Here is a 22198-nt window from a genome sequence, read left to right as displayed (position 1 = left end):
CACTTGACACACAAACAACCCATTGGATCGACTCCATATTAAAACATCTACAATGCGTACAGGCAGCACAGGGAAAACAAATAAATATTTGCTCAATGGCGCTACATGCGATAGTTGGTTGGACCGAGGAGTGGAGGGTGAGACGTTGCCGTCTGTTGACCCACAATAAAATGAGGAATCATTTGGGAGGGATCCGCAGGGGCTTCCAATAATAAACAAAATGTAGAGTGGAACATACAGACGAGTGCGAGCAGGGTGTACACAGGGTCTCCCTCATTCCCCCATTCCATAATTTTTCCCGCTTTTGTTTACACATAATTCTCTGTTTTCATTTCATTCGATGCGGGTCACGCTTTCGTACTATAAAAACCATAAACTAAACACAAAAGTCATAAAGCCATAAACCATAAATAGAAATACGAACAACACTCAAATGAGATTACATTGAGATAGATCGGAAATATGGAGAAGAAATATTAGAAGAGGGAAAGGGGTCAATAAAGTGGGTGTTTCAATCATTAATTTACAATTTAAGGACAAATTGTTCAATACTATTCCATAACATATCTGTAACATTTTTATGTGGATTAAATTGTTGGCCCAAATTTGTAAATTTCTCAACTTAATTCGAAAGAACTCCAAACTAATAACCGGCTTTCAACGGGGCTGCCGGCACGCCTGCCTGTCAATAAATCAACAAAACAATGATTCGCCAACTTTTTCACACTTCACCGAACAACAATACATGTCCCCACCCCTGCCCCTACCGCCCTCAGACTGGGGAAGGAACAATGGAAATGCCAACAACAAAAATATAAGCCACTCTCCGAAAATTTTCATACAACTTAATATGATGACAGGAATCACAAAAAGTTAACTGACAAAACGAAAGGCATATCAAATACCCTTTGAAATGTTTGGTGTGCTGAGTTTGAAGAGATGCTTGTAACCAAGCCATACAGAAATCTGTCCCTTTCTTCCAGTGATATTTTTACTTTTTCTGAATTCAGTTCAAAATAATTCTTTAACCGTTTGAACATTGTTTTAATTGGATTATTCGTTGTGTATTAGTAAATATTCGTCGTTTGTTTCGTGTATTATATGTACATGGATTATGTATCTAGTATTATGAATGCATTGTGTCTGGATTATTGTATGGGTTTTCAGTTAATGGCCTGGCTGATTGGCTGATTGCTTTTCTTTAGATGACTTAAAATCCTCGGCCATCTTTCGTAGCTGCATAATATCACGCTTTAGTTTCTCAAAGCCTTTTTTAAGAGTCTCCGAGAGGCCAACCTGCGTCCCTTCCACCGATCCAGCTGGAGCCTGCTTCTCCTGAGTTTCCTCCACAACGATAGCCATTTAGTGGGGAAAAGTGCAAAGATTTTAAAGATTTTGTTTTAACGATCTATTTCATAGAAGTTCTCGATGCAGAAGTCTTCCACGATGTGGAACTCTTAATGGGGGGTGCCCTTGGGGCGCTGGAACACTGCAGCTCTCAATTGAGGAGCTACAGCATACGCCTGAGAAGCAGCAGCATTCGCCTGAGCAACCCCAGCACTCGCATGAGAAGCATGACGCGACATTCCCTTCAAAGTGGCCGTTGGACCCCACTTGTACTGGCGCACGGGCGTCAGCATCGGCCGGGAACACGGGCCCGAGGTAGTGCCCATTGGCATGTCCGGCTTTTGGTTAGCAATGATGTCGTTCTTCTCTTTCTTCAGTGGTGCCGCAGTAACTTGTAGACGAGACATTCCCTTCAAGATGACCGTGGGACCCAACTTGCAGTGCCGCAGCGGCGGCAGCATCAGCCGGGAGCACGGGCCCGTGGTAGTGGCCGTTGGCATGGCTTGGTCTTGGCTCGCAATGATGTCGTTCTTCTCATTGATGCTCAGCAGCTTGCTCTTTTTCGGCAGCAACCTTTGCACCTTCTTCCAGTCCGCGAGTGTAATGTCCTGTCGCTGCTCATCTTCCGCATATTTCTGAGCCTTTAGCATGAGTCGCTTGGCCCTGCCTGCCATTTGGGGATGTGGCATTTAGAGGGAGCTTGATGGGAAGAGGACATTCACTTACCGTAGATAGACTCCAAGAGCTGCTTGCATGCCTGCTGCTCCACGGTAAGACCCGAGACTATTGATTTATCAATTGCATCCTTGAGAAACTCCACGTCAGTGTCCAAGTCAGCTTTTAGATAATTTTGTTCAGTATTCATATTTTCGCCTGGTCTGTTTTGCTGAGTGATTTTGTATTAAATGTTTTCAGCAATCAAGCCAAATGACTTGCACGAAACTCAAGGGTTGTAGGGTTGTCAAAAATATTTCAAAATATCAATATATCGATATTTTTTCAAAAAAAAAATATATTTATATCGTGATATTTTTTTGCCGAAAAATCAATATATTGATATTTTTTGTTGATATTTTACGTTTGTTTTTCAAACCAAAAACACATTTCTAATTCTAGTGTTCGTTCGGCAAACAACTCTTTCAGTAACTTTTTATAATATTCAACACAAAACTGAAGTATCTGGTCAATGCGGACTCATCTCTGCGACCAACCAATTTCGCTGTAGCGATTAAATATCAAAAAAAAAAAAAAAAACTTATATATGGAGCGATATCTGAAATATACTGCAATAACAGTATTAATACGGCCTGCTGTTTGACTTTTCTTAGTACAAGCACACTTTGACCCCTAGAATGACATACAATGGAATATTCCCAAATAAAAACTTCAATTATTTGCAATATTTATGAATCCAAAACCAAGAGCTGCAAATTAATAAAAATAACCTTGGAATTTGCAATTCATACTTTGGTTTTTTCCATCTATCAGTTTTCTGAGTCTCTGCTCTGTTGATTATTTTCTGAATTTAGTTAAGTTTCCGACGCAAATTTATTGCAAATTGAAAAAGCAAGCAGCGGCCTCCAGTAACAACAATACAATACACGAATATTTCGTTTGATTTTAGATTTGAATTGGTTTGCATTTCAATGAAGAGCAAACTACTCTATTGACGGAATGAATGGGAAACTGATGCATTACAGAGTCACTCCGTCTGGCCATAACTTCTTTATGCTCTCCCTATACCCCTTTCTACCCATGCCAATTCTCATTCCCATTTGTTTTGTTGTTACAGACTTTTTATTGCCTTCAATTATAAAGCAATCAATTGATATTTTATAGCTCTCTCTCTCTCCCCCTCTCTCTTTTCGACACTGCTGTCGCATTGCGACGTTTGAGAACAGTATGTAAATCCGTAGGGAGAAAAAGGGCAGCAGATAAGGTCTAACGAAGTTTGGATACCCTTTGCAGTAGAACCGTTCGGGTGTGTCGCAGCTTATAATTGAGGGTATCGAAAAATACGCACAAAAAGATAAATCAAATAAAGAACGAGAAGGGACGTGTGAGACGCTTCTTACGCGTCACAACTTTTATACCCGGCACTCAGTACTACATCTGCACTTTAGCGGTTATTTGTCCAATTTTACATTTTTTCTTCATCTGTCATCTACATCAACAACACTACTCACGCCAACACGCTCCTTTAGCTCGCCACCCTCCCCTATAGACACACACTGCAGAGTCGCGGCAGAGTCAGCGGCAGAGGAAGCGGCAGAGGCAGCGGCAGAGGCAGAGGCAGTGACGTGTCAGGGGCCAGGCCATAAACAGCGCGAAGCAGATTGTGAATGCTGCGGGACGGGGTGGGTTTGGCTACTGCAAATTAATTTCTTCATTGTGGCTATAATAATGATCCAATCGTATCCCAATTTGGTGATCTGATAGATATGGTCATTCCCTACGGAATGGCGTTTTTAGTTTTCTGCTATCTTCAAAATTGTAGATTTGGGAGGTTTTCGCCCTTTGCGGAGGCGGAAGGGGGCGTGGCTCATTTTTGAAATACACTTGTAACAGTGTGAGCATACAGAAGTCTGGATGCAAAATTGTGTGGCTCTAGCTCTTATAGTCTCTGAGTACTAGGCGCTCATCAGGACGGACAGACGGACAGACGGACAGACGGACAGACGGACAGACGGACAGACAGACAGACAGACAGAGACTCGGCTATTGATGCTGATCAAGAATATATATACTTTATGGGGTCGGAAACGTTTCCTTCTGTGCGTTACATACAACCGTTATGTGCACAAATACAATATACCCTATTTACTCTTCGAGTACCGGGTATAAAAACAAAAACAATTCTGGGCAGCCAAAGTAAAGGACCCGTTGTTTACTTCGCTTTTACTTCACTTCCCGCACCCAAGGTTTTTATTTCGTGAGAGCAGCTAGCGACAAACCAGCGTTGTGTTGTTGCTGTTTCAAATCGATCGGCAGAAGAGTTGAGAGAAGAGAGTGCACTCTCTTGCAAGCAATTGTAAGTGTGTGTGAGGTTGTGTGTGGGTGAACCAAATCTCACTGATGAAATTAAGCGGTGGGAGAGTCAGACTTTGCGGACATGATCGAACATGCACAATTCTGCTTTTACATTTAGTGACTCAAACTAGAAACAACGTGGTACGGAGCCCTAATGCTGGCGACTCTAAAATCCAAATGAATTTCAAATTCTTAACGAAATGCAAGAAAAGTAGGCCTTGATATTAGATACATTTGGCTTGGTCTGGATTATTCTCTCTTGATTTTAGTGTGATTAGAATTCCCCCTGAAAACATACAAAACTTGTCCAAATTTATTTATTTGATTTTATTTTGAAGCTATAATATGGCAAAAGATTACATCCAGCAAGGCTTGAAGAAGAAGACAAACATTGACTCAACGCCCCACTTCGTGGAGGCAGCCGATGCAGCACTTAATGCCCAGGCTGGAGAGAATGAATGGGTTGCAGTCCTGCAGGAACAAAACGAATTTATGATTGAAAACCAGGTCCAGGAGCCGGACGCTCTGGTGGTACTTGAAACCAAGTTTCTAATGCTGCCGATGCACGAGGAGTGGGAGGATGTGAAGAAAGAGGAGCTGAAGGAAGTGAAAGAAGAGAAGGCAAAGAAACAAGAGGAAAAGAATGACCCAGTGGTGGATGCAATCTATTTGCAAGGCTTTCTCGACGGTATATCAGGGACAACTGAACGTTTTGCTCAGCTAATGTCACAAATTCAAGATCCACCAGAACCTCAGGTCTAAAGACTATACTTAAGCCCACGCACACAGACAGACATGTTAGATCATATACCATAAATAATACACGAAAGAAACGACGAATATGTATTGCTACACGACGAATAATCCAATTAAATCCACGATAAAGAAACATTTCTTCTAATTTTTTAAATTTAATTGAACCTTAAAGTTGATATCAATATTTCGATAAATACGAATATTTTATCTTCCTTATACTTCAAAAACTTAACCCAAAAAAGGAACAAAAGCAGTTGCATTCTACTCCTCATCTCTCTGCACAAAACTATGCCGCAGAAAATAAAGAAATAATATTTTGCCAGCCCACAACTTTTGTCGAAACTTTTCGCACAATGAATACGCATTAAAACAATAATATTTTTCGAGTTGTGTTTCTGCCAATTGAATGGCTGCCGAAAAGAGTCAACAGAAAGTGGTGGCAGTAAAGACTTCCCCTTGTTGAAAGAGCTTTTCCGGGGAAAACAATTTGCCAAACTACTTGAAGCGGGAGGGAACGGGTTGGACAGAGATCAGGCCAAAAGGCAGCATCAGAACATACTCGTAGATGATTTCTTAACATTTCGTACGAACCGTACTTCCTGGTAAACAGAAACACAAACAAAAAAGAAAGAAGTTCCAAACTGCAATTTGAATTGGTTGGAAAAGAAGAAAATTGCAGTAATTGACACTGGAAAAATTATGCTGCTGTTTGGTTTTTCGTTTGGGAAAAATGATGATGATGATGCAGCAGCAGCAGCAGCAGCAATCCAAAAGCTGATGATGCTGCATGTTGCTTATTTAATTGCTTAGAGATGACCAACAGGGGCTTAGGTCCATTGTTTGTTAAGGGGGCTCTGAAGATATAAAGTGACCAGCAAATTCCACTTATAACACTGTGCTCCTGCCACTCCTTCATTGGCCTAGTCCATTGTATAAATTCTCTCATATTAGATAAACGAAACAGAGAGAGAGAGTGCGATACCTGGAAGAGAGTATTAACTTAATGAATGCAAAGAGTCCAAAGCTCAATTAATGAATTTTCATTTAATTACCAGAGAGAGAGAGAGAGAGACAGGTTCCTTGTCTACCAAAATTGGCATGAGCCATGAGAGTATTCTCTTTCCAATTGACTGGCGGTGACATTTGTACGTGTGGCAAAGTCAAGGCATGGGGCTCCTGTAGTTCCTTTTCCCTGCGGGACCCTATTTTACAGTCCGCCACATTTGTGGGTCACATGCAACAGGCAACAGGCAGGGTGGCACACGGACAGCATCGTGACTTTCAACATCGATCAATATTGTATGTGTGTGGGGCACAGTGCTGTGACGGCAATTAGTTCTAAGTTCAGGCAGCGGGGACCAAGACTAAGACTCCTTGTGGAACGTCCTTCATTTATATGGCAATTAAATTCCGTAGTGAGTAAGCGAGTGGCATGTCGTCTTGAGAGCGCCTTGCCTTTGCCACTTGCCACAGCGTCTTTGCCACAGGCCCAGGGCATCGCAGAACTAACCAAAAGATGATTTATTATGCTATACATTCCCATTTGTAGACACATGGATGGAAAGCCTTTCCTTTGAATGTGTAATTAGATATTCCAATGTGGAACTGCAAATAGAAACTGAGACCGAGACCTGAATGTAAATTAGGGATCAATCTTCATTTTATTGCATGGATGATGGCATTTAAAGCTGCCTATTTCGCTTCTACCTTTAAATGAAGAACAGATTTTAAGAGGTACAATTATTGTAGGTATTCGACAAGCAGGACTATTGGTATGTTGTGTTTCCATGGACTCCAAGGCATACAGTTTATTTTTACTCTCGAATCCACTTAATCGTACTTATGACTATCTCACATTTATGGTCACACACGGCTGCACATCGTTGCTCAAACAACGTCGTAGTTAATTTGCATAGCTCCACACCTGCTTAAACTAATTAAAACTAGTTAATTACTGCAGTAATTTCTGTATACAACTTACTCAAAGTGTGACCTTTGCTTTTTCCATTCACGATGTCAAATGTCAAGTGTTTGTCCGGGAGATGCATGGATAGAAGCGTATCTAATTTCAGGGTCTAATTACTTACCTCGAAACGTAAAATCGATCAATAATTACACGCACATGCGGCCACTTTATTTAATTGTCTTTGCCCCTAAGACGGCCATCAATCAGAGTCCCTCACATGCCCCAAGCACCCGCCCCGCAATTCGGAGGAGACGCCACGCCATGAGGCAATTGGATGAGGCACCTAGAGTATAGTGCATGGAGCCGCAATGCAAATTGCTTTCGGCCAGAATGAGCTGCGGTTTCACACAAAACTGACAAATGACGCGCTCGAGATGCCGACAAGAAGATGGAAAATATCGAAAGGCAGTGAAGATTGCCACAGGAAAGAATCCTCATAAAGAAAAGGAAAGACGTTCGATCAGTTCGATTTATCTTTTTGTATTCAACGGCTTTTCCCTTTGAGACATTGGTTTTAGAATGCCAATCGATAATTAACTGCCTCGTTTTTGAATGTCTGCTATAAATTTCACCTTTAGTTTGGCTCCACTGTGTGCCAAAAGCTCATTTCAGCTCCACTCTGATCGTTGCGCCTTAAAACTGCAAGCGACGTCGCTGCTAATTGATTTTGAGCGAATGATTTGGCACGTTTTGCAGTGCAGTTCATTAGCAAAGTAGAGCCCTACCCAATGGCCCCATGGCTCCACAGCCGCATAGACCCACAGACTAGACTCAAGACTCGATTGGAGACCCGTTTGGGAGAGGTGTTCGCGTTCGTGTATTGCGTTCTTAAGAGACTCTTGTCTGTCGCTTTGGGGTTGGGCTGTGACTATGGCTATGGCCTACAATTTACCATTAAAGTCGGCCGATTTGGCACGAGGTTTGGGCAAACGAAACGAAACGAAATGAGAGAATGACAGAAAGAAAGTCTTGTGCAAAACTAATCAACGTCACTTCCCCTCTCTCTCCTCTGTGTTTGCAGATGAACGACAGCACATACAGAAGAAAACGTTTACGAAATGGATAAACTCACATTTAAGCGATACCCAGTGCACACCAGTGAAGGATTTGTTCTTGGATCTGCGGGATGGTCATCGATTGCTGGCTTTGCTCAGCAATTTGACACAGACACAGATGGTAAGAGGATCGTTAAAGAATTGAATCTCAAATTGAATACTCACCTTTCTATCTCTATTCCATTTAGAAACCCGAAAAGGGACGCATGCGTGTCCATCACATTAACAATCTGAATAAGGTCATTCATGTGATCCAGCAGCATGGCGTGAAGCTGGTGAATATCTCCAGTGATGACATTGTCGGTGGGAATCCGAAGCTAACCCTGGGACTCATTTGGTTGATTGCCCTGGAGTTCAATGGCCAGCATCTAGTCAAAAGTCATTCGAGCAATGGCGTGGAGAAATCCCTTTTGGCATGGGCACGACAGTACACAGAGCCGCAGGGATTACAGCTGACGGATTTCTCGAGCTCTTGGGCGGATGGCAGAGCCTTTCTGATGATTTTGGCTGCACATTTGGAGGAGCTGCACCTGGAGGCCGCACTGCAACAACATGCACTGCAGCGTCTTCATTTGGCATTCGATTTGGCGCATCGCCACTTTAAAATCGAGAAGCTGTTGGATGCCGAGGATGTGCACACGCACAAACCGGACAACAAGTCGATTCAGATGTATGTGATGTGCCTGTACCATGCCATGGAGTCGATGAGAGCCGCACAGCGCGAACAGCAGGAGCAGCAGGAGGAGCAGGATAGGGTACCCTGTACGAGTATTACGGATTTGGATGAGGTGCCCCTCGATAATATGGAGATTTACACCTCCGAGAGCGGTGGCAGCCTCGAAAAGGGTTCCACTTTGGAGCTGAAATCAACCATGAGACCCCTAAGCACCGCCACAAATGCCAGTGTGGAGATAAGTGGATATCAAACGGCGCTCGAGGCTGTGCTTACACTCCTTCTGGAAGATGAGCAGCTGCTCTCGCAGGAGATACCCGATCCGCAGGACTTTCCGACGGCCAAATTTCAATTCCATGAAAACGAAAGCTTTATGCTGAAGCTCACCGAACATCAGGAATACGTAGGCGAGGCCCTGGAGGAGGGCAGCAACCTGATCAATGAATCACAAAAGGCCGGCGGAGCAGGCCTTAGCATCGACGATCAGAACGAGGTGCGACAGCAGATGGTGCTGCTGAATGAACGCTGGGAGACGCTGCGTCTGCGGGCACTCGATGTGCAGGCCAAGATCCTCATGCGATTGGCCGAGTTTCAGAAGCAAAAGCTGGAGCAGCTGCGACAGTTTCTCACCAGCGTGGAAGATCGCATTTCGCACATGACGGACATCGGTCCCACGCTGCCGGAGGCGGAGAAGCAGCTGCTGGAGGCACGCAGCCTCAAATCAGATCTCTCCGAGCAGCAGGACCTGGTGGATAGCCTCAGCAGCATGGTGGTGATAGTCAACGATACATCGGGCAACTTTATCGATCTCGAGGATCGCCTGAGTGCCCTGGGCGAGCGCTGGTCGCATGTGGTCAAGTGGAGCGACCTGCGCACCGAGAAACTGCAGCAATACAAATGCATCTCGCGCTGGCTGGACGCTCGGGAGCAGGATCTCAAGCAGATGGAGTGCCAGGATGTCACAGATGTTGGCGGCATCACGCAGCGTATCAACGAACTCAATTATTGTGCCAAGGATCTGCTGGAACTGCAGCGTTACCTCATAGATCTGCGCCAAATGGTGGCTGCCACACTGCAGGATGGCGATGACCGTGGGGAGCGGGTGCTCGTGCAACTAGAGAGCTACGAGGATCGTTTGGACGCTCTCAAACAGATTCTAGAGGTTCAAACGGTGCGCATCGAGACGAAAGGCTTCAATTTTGGTCGAGATCGTGCCAGCTATGATGACAGTCGCGTGGTGCGACCTGAGGGCTGGGTGGACTATCAAATGATTATCCGTTTTGGAGAGGAATCCGATGAAGACTCGGAGCTCTCGCACGACTCGGCCACCAAGAAGAGGAAACTGAGGAACGGCGACAACTTTTATGCCTTGGAAATGCAAATTATGGAACACTTTTCCCATGTCCAAGAGGCAGAATCGAAGCTGCAGCAGCTCCAGCGGCAGAGCCTGCGACAGCAGTGCGATGTTTTGAAGGAACTTCAAGCGGAAAATCAGCTTCGGAGTGGCACACTGCCAGAGCTGAAGAAACTGTACGAAGTCTGTGAGCTGGAGGACCCTTCGAGGAACCTTATATTGGAGGATACGCACATCAAACAGCTGGAGCAACGCTATGGCCTGCTCACCCAACGTTTGGCCGCACAACAGAGCGAGAGCCAGACACTGTTGGCCAAGGAGCGCTACTACAACAGTTTGACAGGCTTCAAGCTCGTTCTGGCCGACTCGCGGGACTGGTACAAGCAGCATGCGGGCACAGCCAGTGGCAAGGAGCTCGAGCAACGTCTCAGCCATATGGAGTCGTTGTCCCTGGAGATTTCTGAAGCCAAAAAAGCCACAGAGGACTTGGATGTTTCGCTGGTGGAATGGAAGCAGGATTTTGGTTTATTTTACGACAGTTGGCATGACATGAAGCAGGCATTGCAGGCACTCATCCAACAAAGAGGCGGAGAGCATCACTCTAGGGAACTAGAGGAGATTAAGGGGTTCATGGAGAAGGTGGGGAGCCAAAAGGTGCGCGTTTCCTCGCTGGACATCATGCAGAGTCAACAGCAATCGCTGAACCACTTGGTTGATGAATTGGAGACCCTGAAAAGCAAATACGAACGACTTCCCAGGACTCTTCTGAGTGAAGATCTTCAGGCCACTTGGCAGCGTCTGCCAGAGATGCTGAACGAGCGAGTGATCAAGCAGACGACAGCCATCGAGAACTTGAATCATTTTACAGCTGAATATAACGCCATCATAGCAGTGCTCCAGACCGCAGCCGATGGAAAGTCCGGCAGTGGAACGAGTCAAGATCTGAGAAAACTGGAAATTGATGTCATCAGTGCACGAAATTTCAGTGAAATTCTGATCAAGGAGGCAGAAGCCCATCAGAAAGAGTCGCTGCAATCACAAATACGAACCCTAAACGCTTTGTACGAGAAGGTGGAGCAAGTGCATCGGGAGCAGCGACAACAGCAGCTGGAAATCCACACACAGATGGATGTCATACAGCAGCGACTGCGGAAAACCGAGCAGTGGCTCAGTGAACTGGAGAAAAATACACCCAAATCGGGTGTGGCGGATATACCCAACTCCAATGAGCTCTTCCAAAGCAAATGCCGCTTCCAGACCCTCAAAGAGACCTGCGAAAGGGAGACCACATCCTTCCGCGAACTCAACGAGCTGGGGGGAGAGCTGCTGCTACAAATGGATGAGCTGCAGGACAAGGAAAAGGAGTCAAAGTACGGCTCGCTGGCAAAGCAATTCACGCGCCTAAATGCACGCTGGACGGAGGTCACCGAGCGGGTGTACGCCAAGACGGCCCTGCTGGAGCATATATCCACACAGTTGGGTGAGTTCAAGAAGTTTATGGTCAGCGAAACGGGCTATTTGGATCGACTGGAGAACAAGATACGAAATACGCCAGAGAATGCAGCAGATGCAGAAGAGATCATGGAAGAATTAGATGTGAGTAGAAATCTCTTAAATTTAAATTAAACTTTTTGTAATCCTCAATCCTGTGTTCCTCTATAGGATCTGGAGAATGTTTTGCGCTCCCACTCTGATGAATGGCTGGAGAAGATTCAGGAAATTGGCACTGAGCTAATTGACAACGAATTCATGGCCGAGACAATGCGTAAGGATATCCAGGATATGGTTGACAGATGGAACAAGTTGCAGCAACAGGCCAAAAAGCGAACAGAGCTCCTCGAAGAGAAGGTCAGTGAGGCAGAGCAGTCGGAAAAGTGCATTGTGCAGTTCGAGGCTTGGCTCACTCGGGTGGATGAGATACTTAGCGAGCATTTGGAGAATGATGTGACCATTGAGGATCTGCCAGATGATTTTCAGGTAAGTTTTAGTTGAGATTTATGTCTGGTACGACAGTAAAAATCCTTTTCTTTCAGCGACTGGCGCGGGAATTTATCACAAATGAGCAAAACTTTAAGGAAATCACAGAACTGATAGCCGAACACACGAGAAATGGAAAAATGGGTGCCGCCAATCGTCTCCAAGAGCAACTGAATCTCATGGAGCTGCGATTCAAGGCGTGCCAGGCGAAGCTTAGCAAATGTACCGCACCACAGCCCGCCTATGAATCGCGATTGAATCGCGCCTATGGAGATCTTAGAAATGTGGAGAGATCTACACTGGTGTTAGATGTGGCATCCGCGGGACCGAATACGGTGCAAGCGCAGTATCAAAAGTGTTTGGTGAGTGGAGTCAGGCCTGCCCTTCCTTGGAGGAGCAGAAATCGAAATAAAATGCCTCTGTTTTTTTTAGCAAATCTATCGCACACTCTCGGAAATCAAGGCAGAGATCGAGAGCACCATTAAGACAGGACGCAGGGTATGCGAGGATCGCTACACAAAGTCCCCAAAGCTATTGAGTCAGAAAATAGATGCTTTGAAGCATCTGTACAATGCGCTGGGAGAGAACGTGACCCAGTCGAAGGTGATTCTGGAGGGTCTACTGTCGCTGGCACGAAATCTGGAAGAGTGCTTCGACTCGGCCGATACGCTGATACGACGCTTTGAGTCCCCACAGGAAGTACACGATCGTAACTCCATTCTGTTGGACTTTGAGGAGGTGCTAAGAAAGTGCGAGGAGCACTATATTGAGTACAGTAAATCCTGTGATCAAAGTTGCATGGTGGATGCACGGCAAAGGATTGATGGCTTGAAGGCGACCTACCACAAGCTCACCAGTGCGGATATCATCAAGAGACTCACCGAAATGAAGGCAACGCTGCAGAATTTGGACAACATATCCCTCGAGACTTTAAAGTTTGTCTAGAATCGAAGGTCTCCCTAGCTAGTGAAAAATTTAAATTGAATTTTTGTTTATTTCAGAGCAATGGAGCATGATTTGAAGGAGATAAATGTGCCATCGAATCCGGAGATAGAAAAGTTGCAGCAACAAGTAATTGCAATAGTTGTGGTAAGTACGAAACAAATCCTCTTAATTACGCAAAGCTTTTCCTCCCCTCCTCTCTCTGTACATAATATATGCTTATTGGTTCCCATTCTCCATCTCACATTTTCATCTGCATTTCTCTGTGTCTATTATCAGGTTTCCATTTCGGAAGTACAGCTTTTTGTTTGTCCTCTCATTTGCTTACTTCACATTTCGCTACAGTCCTTTCATTCCTTGTCCATTCGACCAACCACCCAGCCACCCATCCGTTCATTCATTCACTCATCCATACATCCCTTCTCTTCATTCCCCTGTTTTGTGGTTGTTTCTACTCGAACACCTCTGGCAAATGGAATTGAATTTCTCTCTCTCGTTTCGTGCCGTCTACTTTTACTTCTTTTGCTTCGCCTCATTTGTACTTTTGATTCATTTGATGCATTGGCACAGCTCCCTGTTTAAGATTTAAGATGCCAGACAGATGACAGCTTTAAATTTTGATTACAATTTTCTTATGAATGAAAATGGAGGCGGACATCTAGACATTGGAAGTCAATTAAATAGAATTGATGTCTCTTGAGGCAAAATAATTTGAAATTTAAAACTGATGAACAGAGTTGTAAACAAGTCTAAAATGGCCAATAATATTGTTGCAAAGGCGGAATCGAAGAAAGCCAATGGACTGTACCTGTAATACTGCTTGAGTAAACATCTAATACTCATGTCCATCCCACCTTATATACATTTAAAATACCATTTACCATATTTAACCAACCTACTACCAATACTCCATCTATCAATGGCTTCTCCTCTAATTATAATATTTAATTTCAACCCATAAATGTTTTTTTATTTGCAAAGTTTCATAAAACCATTCAATAATCTCTCCACTCTCCACCCAAAAGCTAATCAATGAACCAACAATAACCAGTGTTGGTAAATCATCATCCCAAAAACCAAAATAATAATAATAAACCATAAAAAAAAGAAAACAAAAAACCATGTATAAAACCAGAAATCACCGTATCACTAGAGCTCTACCGGGGTTTAACTTTGGTGTCATTTTCACGCTTCAAATTTTGTTGTATTGTGTAGAGATTTTTTTTGACTTGATATAAATACTAGAACCTCTTTACTGTCGTTTGTTGTGGCGTTCAAAAATGGTTGCGGCTGCGTCCAACATGTTATCCGTAATCCCTCCAATCCACCGACTCACCAATAAATATAAATTTAAAAAAAAAATCCACCACTACCTGCGCCTCACCACCAAAACCAAATGCTAAATGCTTCTTTGGAGACTTTATTAAATGTACAAAATATCTATTTAACATGTCATTGAACGCGCTTGAGGCTTCATGGGCTTGTGGAAGAACATTTATATATTTTTGGAGAGTTTCTAGAATTGGGAGTTTTTTTTGTACAAAAATATGCATTTATTGCGCAGGATGTGTTGAAAACACGTTTCAATGAGGCCACAACGTTGAATCCCAACTCTACGCAAAAGTCTTCAAACGATGACGACACGGAAATCGTTGTGGTGAGCGATACGGTACGACAGAGACGTGCACGGACACCCCAGGCCGGTGAAACACCATCTACAAAGTCTCCAGCAGAGTCGCCCACAAAGTCCGTGGAGAGCCCATCGGAAGCAAGTGGAGAGCCGGTGCTGCCGGATGTCCTGCCTCCGCAAACCTTCCGTTTGGCAGAATCCAGCACTTTGTTCTCCCAGATATCGCTGAACCCTGCGAAAGTCTGCAAATCTCCAGCACCGCCAAAACCCAACAAAACCAAGCGAAAGGCACCAGCCATTCCCGCCCAAATGGTGGAGATCAAGGTGAAGAACATCCAGAACGACAAGATGTCGGTGCAGAACATCCACCATGGGACCATGGAACCGCATCAGGGAGAGATTGTGTCCACGGTCAATATTCTGGAGAGCGTGGAGCCATTCGTGCCCGAATATGTGGAGACCGTGCAGATTGTGGATCTCTCTGAGGACTCGGACTCCTCATCGCTAACCAAGAGCAAGCACTCGCTCTGCGAGAGTCCCCTGCCCACAGTGCTGGATGAGGAGGAGACGCTTCTGCGTCCTGGCGATGGCAACACTAGCACGCCGTTTCTGCGCGTGGAGAAGCATCGCATTTCCTTCGATGAGAAGCGCAAGCGCATAGCCAACGAGCGGGATATCCTAAGGGACTCGGAGGAGGATGAAGATGTTCCCAAGACCCCTGACAAGCCCAGAGCTCCGCAAGTTTCGAAGCCCAAGCGTTGGCGCCACCTTCAACCTGGGACACCCGACACGGAACCCGAATCACCAGGTCGCGATAGTTTCTATAGTCCCGACAAAGAGTCCGGTTTCGATATCGAACCTTTGGTATTCTCCGACGATGAGGAGATACCGCGTTTCTCGCTGGAAATGACACCAAACATTGACTCCGATAGTGATACGGTAATTTCGGGGAGCCAAATCTCAAGGGAAAATATCCTCAGCACGAAGACTATGATTATTTGTACTATAAATATGATTGTTATTTTTCTTTAGAGTCGCATCGAGACACCGTCGGCCAAGAAACCAGACTCCTTCTTGAGCAAGGTCATGCATTCTATGCCCTCGCCAGCAGATGATTCGAATGTGACACTCAAGAGTCCACTGGGAGATCAGGAGCCGCAGAGTTTGGATGATCGTGTACGGGCATTCGACAAACAGGCCAAGCAGATGATATACAAATTGAAGCTAACGAAAGCGAAGATCGAACAGTGTCATGAGAGTGAAGCGTAAGATTAGAGTAGATCCCATTTCGACTCATTTTGCTAATGAATGAATCTTTTTATAGGGAGGATCTACGACTGCTGATAGCACCCGATGCGGCCACATTGATATCCCAAGGCGATTCCTTGGTTCTAGAGACCCATGGCAGACAGGGCAGCATCTCTCGTTTGGTTATGCGAACGCAAATCATACTCCGCGAACAATTCCGAGAAGTGCAACAAGCAAGGTTGAGTATCAAGGAAAATCTATATCGTATGTGCCACTCACTTATGGGAATCAATTCTTCACAGATCAAAGACCATGGGAAGTGGTGCGGCTGCTCCCCCACTGGAAAGTGTCAACATTGAAGAACTTGTCACCAAGGGACTGCGTCGCATTAACGTCTTGATTGAGAAACCTGTCGACTTGAAGTCCAGCGGTGATCTTGAGAAGCGCATGGATGATATCAATGTAAGTGTGGATGGCATCCACTGGCTGCATGCCAGATGCCAGATCTTTGTATCTGGGAGGGGCAACATCTGGTTGTGCGAAATTACGAGTGCTATCGTAGAAGATTTATTTAATCGTCTGGCATTACTCATCCGCGTCACAGACACAGAGCAGAATCGCTGATAGAAAGTTAATTGCCCTCTCGAGGCATTCCGATCTATAGAGGAAGATGCACCGCCTACAGTGGAGGCCCCACAATATTTCGAGCGTGGCTAAATGGGTCCATTAGAAGGCCCAAAAATAAATATTTCTGACACAGTTACACGACGACGACAGCGACAGTATTTGTGTGCATTTAGAAGGAGATTTCGTTTGTAGGTCAGAACTTAAGAGTAGAAAAGTGAGCAAAAAGAGAAAAGTAAAAGAGCGAGGAAGGCAACTGATGGACTAAGAGATCTTTGAAGATGCAGCTGATGAATGATGAGTGCTTGAAGGGTTGGACATGTCATGTTTTATCAAAGAAAAATTCGGTGGTTCTTCTTTGCTTGCTTTTTGATGAATTGGAAATATGAAAATTTATGAATGGCAGATGCCATTTTGTATATAAATCAAGTAGTGATTTGGTAAGGGAATTTGGGATAGAAATTGTTGTGGCAAATATGGGAAATATTATAGCGTTTAACGAGCGTAATTTTTCGGCTGTTATTAATTATCTTATTTGCAGAAATTGTGGGAAATATTTAAACAATTAAGGAGAATATTTATCTCTTTCAAAGAGATGCTCAACTATTGAAAAAACGCTGTCCCATTAAATCCTTAAAAAGCGTTTCGCTAAACAAATTATAGATCCACACACTCACCTCTAAAAAAGTTTCAGCAAGTTTCCCATCCCTAGACGACAATCACAATCCATTAATCATTGCAATCATTTGTTGTTTTGTTTGATTTTATGGCCCCAATGTGTGTCTGTATGTGAGGGATGGCGACAAGCGTAAGGAATATAAAAAAATCAAAAATAGAAAATAGAAAAGCGAATTTTCCGTTTGCTCGAGAGCGCTTCAGAGAGCAAGCGAGTGGGGAAAACTAAATTTAAAGAGGAATCCCCCGCATACAGACGCGTAAATGTTTCTCTTTTTTCAGTTTTTAGTTGTATTTCTGTTTGGATTTTTATGCTTTTTGTTTTGAGCTGCTTCACTCTTCAGTTGCGCGGCATCTCGTGTGGCAAGCGGTTCTTTTTCACATATTTTTTTGTGTGTGTTGATTCGGTGATTGATTGTAAATTTGCGGAAAATTCAGATTTTGGGCGCGAAAGGAAACAAACCCGTCCGCTTGCGCTTGAGGAACGGAATCCAATGCAATTTTGTTGGTTGGCAAATGCCGTCAGAGGAGAGGTAGCCCCCGAAGCACTACAGGAACAGTCAGTCCCTCCATCATCACACTAGACGCATTTCAGTGTTGCTTTCCCACAGAGAAGTACAGAGAGAGAGAGGGATAGAGTCGGAGGAGCGAGTCCTTGCATGATTGCAATTGAAATTGAATTCCCATCGCCGTTGGCCATTTTGTTTCCGTATGTGTATTGCAGCTTCCGTTTCCGCTTTACCAACCACCCCGCCCATCCCATCTCGTGCATCTTTGAACGGAGCTTTAAATGCATTCTTTTATTCCTGTATTTATTCTTTATTTATTTATTTATCTTTATTTTCTTGCAGGAGCGTCACGACGATTTACAGGTGATTGTCGGCGCCATTGGCAAGAACGCCCAAATGCCGAAGGTGACGCCCCTCATGATGAACGAAATTGAAAAGGTTTGAACTTACATCTACGCCCTGTTGCACTCCATTCTGTTACCAATTCTTACAACTGTTCTCTCTCTCTCTGCTCCTTTTCACAGACGAAAAACAATTTGATTGCTCATGCGGATGCCATTGAGCTCTCATTGACGGAACTGCGAACTGGCAACCGAATTTCCAATGGCAAGGAAAGCGATGAAAGAGTGCCGCCCATTGCCCAACGTTCGGGTAAGTTTTTCACACCCACCTCCCCCTCCCCCCCACTGGATTGTTGATTGTTTGTAATAGTTATTCAAAGGATCGGTGACCCCCCTCAACGTACTTCTTTCGCTCGAGTTGATGCCTTAAATGGCAGAGAAGACAGTACAGAAGTTGTTGACATGTTGACAGGGCTAAGAGGCTAGAGAATTGAGGGCTAAGTACATAAGAACTTAAAGTGTGTGTCTGTGTTTGTGGCTCTGGGAAAAGATAGTTTGTGGAGGTTTTTCAGTGCATTTTTACTGTGCATAATTTAAGGAGAGGGAATTGGTGGGATCGGGGAAATAAATTCCGCAAATTCCGCTAAAAATGTAAAACCAATAAATATTTTCTGCAAAATTTCGTCAAATATTCCACACAAAGTGAAGTGGAATTCAATACAATCACTCGTATTCCCCCATTGAGCTATTCATTTATTAATTTTCATTTTCCTTTATTAAAAATAGTTTAGAATTTCCCCAGAAGACTGGCTTTTATTTGTTCTGCTTTCCATTAGAAACCCAATTCAAATTCTGCATTGTTATCGAATGCCATGCAAATATTTATCCATAATTGAAATTCAATAATCTCTGGCGGTGGTTGTGTTTTCTTTCGCAAAAATATGAGCAGACATCACATAAAGCAGAGCAGAGCAAAAAATCTTAATGTAAAAAGGGAAAAACTCTTGAAAAAGCACGCATCGCGCACAAGGATTTTGTTTCCGTTTTGCAACTGTTTTGTTGTTGCATTTTTGAATGGGATTTTTGTGGTTTTTTGTTTATTTTTGATGAACTTTTTTGTAGGGTAGAAAAGTGTATTTTATTTGTAGAGAATATTAATGGTATGAATGGTCTATGGAATTATGTAAAATTCTTAATAACTAGCTGAAACCGTTGAATAACTTCAAATTCCCCGATCGCCACCTTTTACAGGGTATTCCTTAGCCCCATGTTAGTTTTTATTTTCACACATATTTTCCTTTGCTTTTTGTTTATATTTTGTATTGAAAAAAGGGCAGGCAGAGCGGCCAGCCGTGAAGCATGCGTCCGGCAATCGGCAGCATCAGCAGCAGCCAAATGCCGCATGTCAATGGCACTTTTGACATTTTATGTGAATGTTTTTGGTGTTGACTTACTTTAACAAAAAAGAACAGAGGAGAATGGAAAGTGCAAGGGCCCCCACTGTCTGTCTCGTATTCCTGTTGCCATAACACAGATGCAGCCAGATGTTGATAACTATTTCCGAATGTCAAAACAACATTGGACAGAGGGTGGAACAGAGGGGGATAGAGAGGAACTGAAAGATGCTTTCATTGCCAGAGGCAAGTGCGTATCTCTGTCTTTCCATTCGATTAACATTCGATAAAGGTTTCAGAAAACTGTCTGTCGAAAAGGCAGATTAAATTGGCAGATACAAGTCCTTGCAATGCGTTCGAATCGATTATCATTTAATGTAAGTTTCGCTTTGATATTTAATTAAGGCAAAGGACAGGCTGATTCCTGGAATATCATTCCTTTATTTCACTTTAAAGCCAAAGACTGCAAAGGAATGGAAAATGTTTTCTCGTTTTCTAAATGCGGATTTAAAGGAAAATTGTATCCATATTCAAGCTGTACAAGTTTCTAGTGCCTCTTCCTATTGATTTTTCCATTGGTTTTTTGATTAGTTCGGGTTTTAATCCAATGGATAATAATTCCAAATAGTTTTCCATCTGCTGGCAAAAGATTGCTGCTCAAAAAGAAAGGAAAAGTGAGAGCTTTGCCGCCCCTCGTTTCTTCTCTCACTCTAAAGCGCTCTCTCTCTCTCTCTCCACTCTTTGCGCTCCCTTCTCTCCCCCTCCTACTCTGAATACGTTCTCTTTTCCTTCTCTGATGCACTAAACTTGATGTTCCTGCGTGTGCGATGGCGCTTCATGTGCTGGTACATGGAGTTCCTTCGGCTGCTGCGCGAACGATAGCTGCGCAGGGAGTCCGTTTCGCTCTGCCGTCGCGAGGGCACGGCGGGCGGCATCCTTGTGATTGTCAGCTGATCGCGCTGCGTCTTGATCAGTCCCTGCGACCGTATAAACTCCTCGAGCTCTGTGTTCGCCGCCTGGTCGTGGCCCTGCCACTCGCGCTTGTCCGTGTACTCCACTGGCTTCTGCGGCACGGCCATGATGATGTCGCTCATCTTTCGCCCGTTCTTGGCAATGGTGAACTCTGCCTGGTAGAAGAGCCGTCGTCGCTCCTCGAAGCTCATCTTCACCATGCCGGACTCATGGCTGCTGGCCATCGTCAGGACGCTCGTGTCGCTGGTGAAGCTGCAGGCGGTGTGGCGCCCTGAACCAACGCTGAGGATGGAGGCGGATCTGATGTCCGCGGTGTTGCCAAACTTCAGCGAAATGGCCACCTGTTTGCCCGGACTCTTCTCTTTTCGCGGGCTCTTCTGGGCGGCACTCTTGGCGGGCACTGCCTCCGTGGACTCCGCGACCTCCAGCTGCTTGGCCAGATCTCGAGCATTTAGGGCGTAGCCCTTCCTGGGGTGCGGTGTGCCAATGGTGAGGGCGCCCTTCACGGGCGGACTTGTGGTGCTGAGATGGGCCTGGTGCCCAACGTCGGGGGCCCGTGCGCGATCCAAGGAGGAGCGCCAGGCAGGCAAGTGTCCGTAGGAACTCCGAGGCGCACCCAACGATAGACGTTTGATCTTGGCGACACTCAGCTGGCGAATGAGCGTTTTGGGATCGAGCGCCTGGCCCTTGCGTGGGTGGGGCGTGCCCAGCAGCAGGCTGGCACTGTCCCGTATGGGTCCTGGAGCCGCCTCCACACTCGTCGTTTGCGACAGATGCTGCCCGTCCGGGTCCCCACTGCCAGTCGATTGATTGGAGGCCACCGCCTTCAGGCCCTTGCCGGCAGGGCTTTGTTTGCTCTCCACCAGACGCGCCTTCAGCAGGCTCGGGTCCACGGGCTGCTCGTTGCGCGGATACGGCGTATCCGTTTGCCGCGAAGTCTGCATCAAGCCGTATTCCCGCAGGTTAACGGGCACCGATTCGGTGGTTGAGAACTTTAGCCGGAACATTCGCTTCCGTATTGAATCCTCTGCGGCCGCTGGGTCCGGTTTTTTTCGGCTCATCGCTGAGAATTTTGGTTTCTTGGCTTGTTGCTCCGGCGAGTGCTGAGGATTGTAGAGTTTTAGGCAGTTGGGGGTTTACGTGGTGCATTTTACCATTTCGAAGACTTTCTGTTTTGGTTTCTCGATTTCGAGCGTGTGGCGTGTGTGTAGGCCTATTTCTGTTTGGTATTTCCGCTTGTTTTGTTACGTGTTGAATGAATTTTGGTCACGGGAAAGTCAAGGCTTGTTTGAATTAAACTGCGGAGACTGCTTTAAATACTGGTTAAACTGCTTAACATACCACAGCTGAAGCAGTGTGAAACGGTTAAACTGCTTTAAATACAGGGATAACTTCTTCATGCACTGCTTGAACTGCTTGTCTTGACTTTTCTCACAAAAGCTGGCTGATGTGTCACGCATTTTCAAAAATTCAAATTTTCAAACCAAACCAAAGCGCTTGCTCGTTTCATGTGAACTTGAAGCTCTTTGTTAGCTTTCTCTTAGTCCAGTGCTTTTCGCAGCGGACTTCCTGTTTCTGCCGCCTTCAAACAGCTGTTGGCGGAAATAGCGAAACATTTGAAAAGAAAACGTTCAGCGACAAGGAAGTAAACAAGTCCCACGAAAACCGGAAACAACGAACAGAAAATTGTGAATTCAATACAATG

The 22198-nt window shown here is 44.9% G+C and overlaps 3 protein-coding genes across 17 annotated transcripts in view; 1 reads left to right on the top strand and 2 right to left on the bottom strand.

Annotated features, from left to right (window-relative positions):
- LOC117896350 (dystrophin) overlaps positions 1 to 22198 on the top strand; it is a 161806-nt gene that overhangs the window by 10792 nt on the left and 128816 nt on the right. For 9 of the 15 annotated variants that reach the window (XM_034804622.1, XM_034804612.1, XM_034804611.1 and 6 more), the window contains 12 exons: positions 8121 to 8275; positions 8343 to 11777; positions 11844 to 12158; positions 12215 to 12520; positions 12591 to 13093; positions 13160 to 13247; positions 14665 to 15669; positions 15763 to 15995; positions 16055 to 16216; positions 16281 to 16440; positions 18129 to 18224; positions 18311 to 18437. In XM_034804622.1, coding sequence (XP_034660513.1) covers positions 8121 to 8275; positions 8343 to 11777; positions 11844 to 12158; positions 12215 to 12520; positions 12591 to 13093; positions 13160 to 13247; positions 14665 to 15669; positions 15763 to 15995; positions 16055 to 16216; positions 16281 to 16440; positions 18129 to 18224; positions 18311 to 18437 — 6585 coding nt within the window. Of the gene's footprint in view, positions 1 to 7960; positions 8019 to 8120; positions 8276 to 8342; positions 11778 to 11843; positions 12159 to 12214; positions 12521 to 12590; positions 13094 to 13159; positions 13248 to 14664; positions 15670 to 15762; positions 15996 to 16054; positions 16217 to 16280; positions 16441 to 18128; positions 18225 to 18310; positions 18438 to 22198 lie in introns of those variants that run through there. The other 6 variants (XM_034804617.1, XM_034804618.1, XM_034804616.1 and 3 more) reach the window with 2 other exon arrangements.
- Positions 1422 to 2269, bottom strand: LOC117896363. The gene is made up of 2 exons (XM_034804639.1): positions 2074 to 2269; positions 1422 to 2014 (listed from the first exon to the last, which is right to left on the bottom strand). Exons 1-2 carry the CDS (start codon positions 2210 to 2212, stop codon positions 1458 to 1460), a joined length of 696 nt encoding a protein of 231 aa, XP_034660530.1. The 5' UTR covers positions 2213 to 2269; the 3' UTR covers positions 1422 to 1457.
- On the bottom strand, positions 20109 to 21761 carry LOC117896359. The gene is made up of 2 exons (XM_034804634.1): positions 21648 to 21761; positions 20109 to 21596 (listed from the first exon to the last, which is right to left on the bottom strand). The coding sequence occupies exons 1-2, from the start codon at positions 21648 to 21650 to the stop codon at positions 20286 to 20288; spliced, it is 1314 nt and encodes a 437-aa protein (XP_034660525.1). The 5' UTR covers positions 21651 to 21761; the 3' UTR covers positions 20109 to 20285.

Source organism: Drosophila subobscura, chromosome O (assembly GCF_008121235.1).
Source record: "Drosophila subobscura isolate 14011-0131.10 chromosome O, UCBerk_Dsub_1.0, whole genome shotgun sequence".
Taxonomy (NCBI): Eukaryota; Metazoa; Arthropoda; class Insecta; order Diptera; family Drosophilidae; genus Drosophila; species Drosophila subobscura.
The sequence above is the reverse complement of the archived record's forward strand: the minus strand, read 5'-3'. Positions and strand labels throughout refer to the sequence as shown.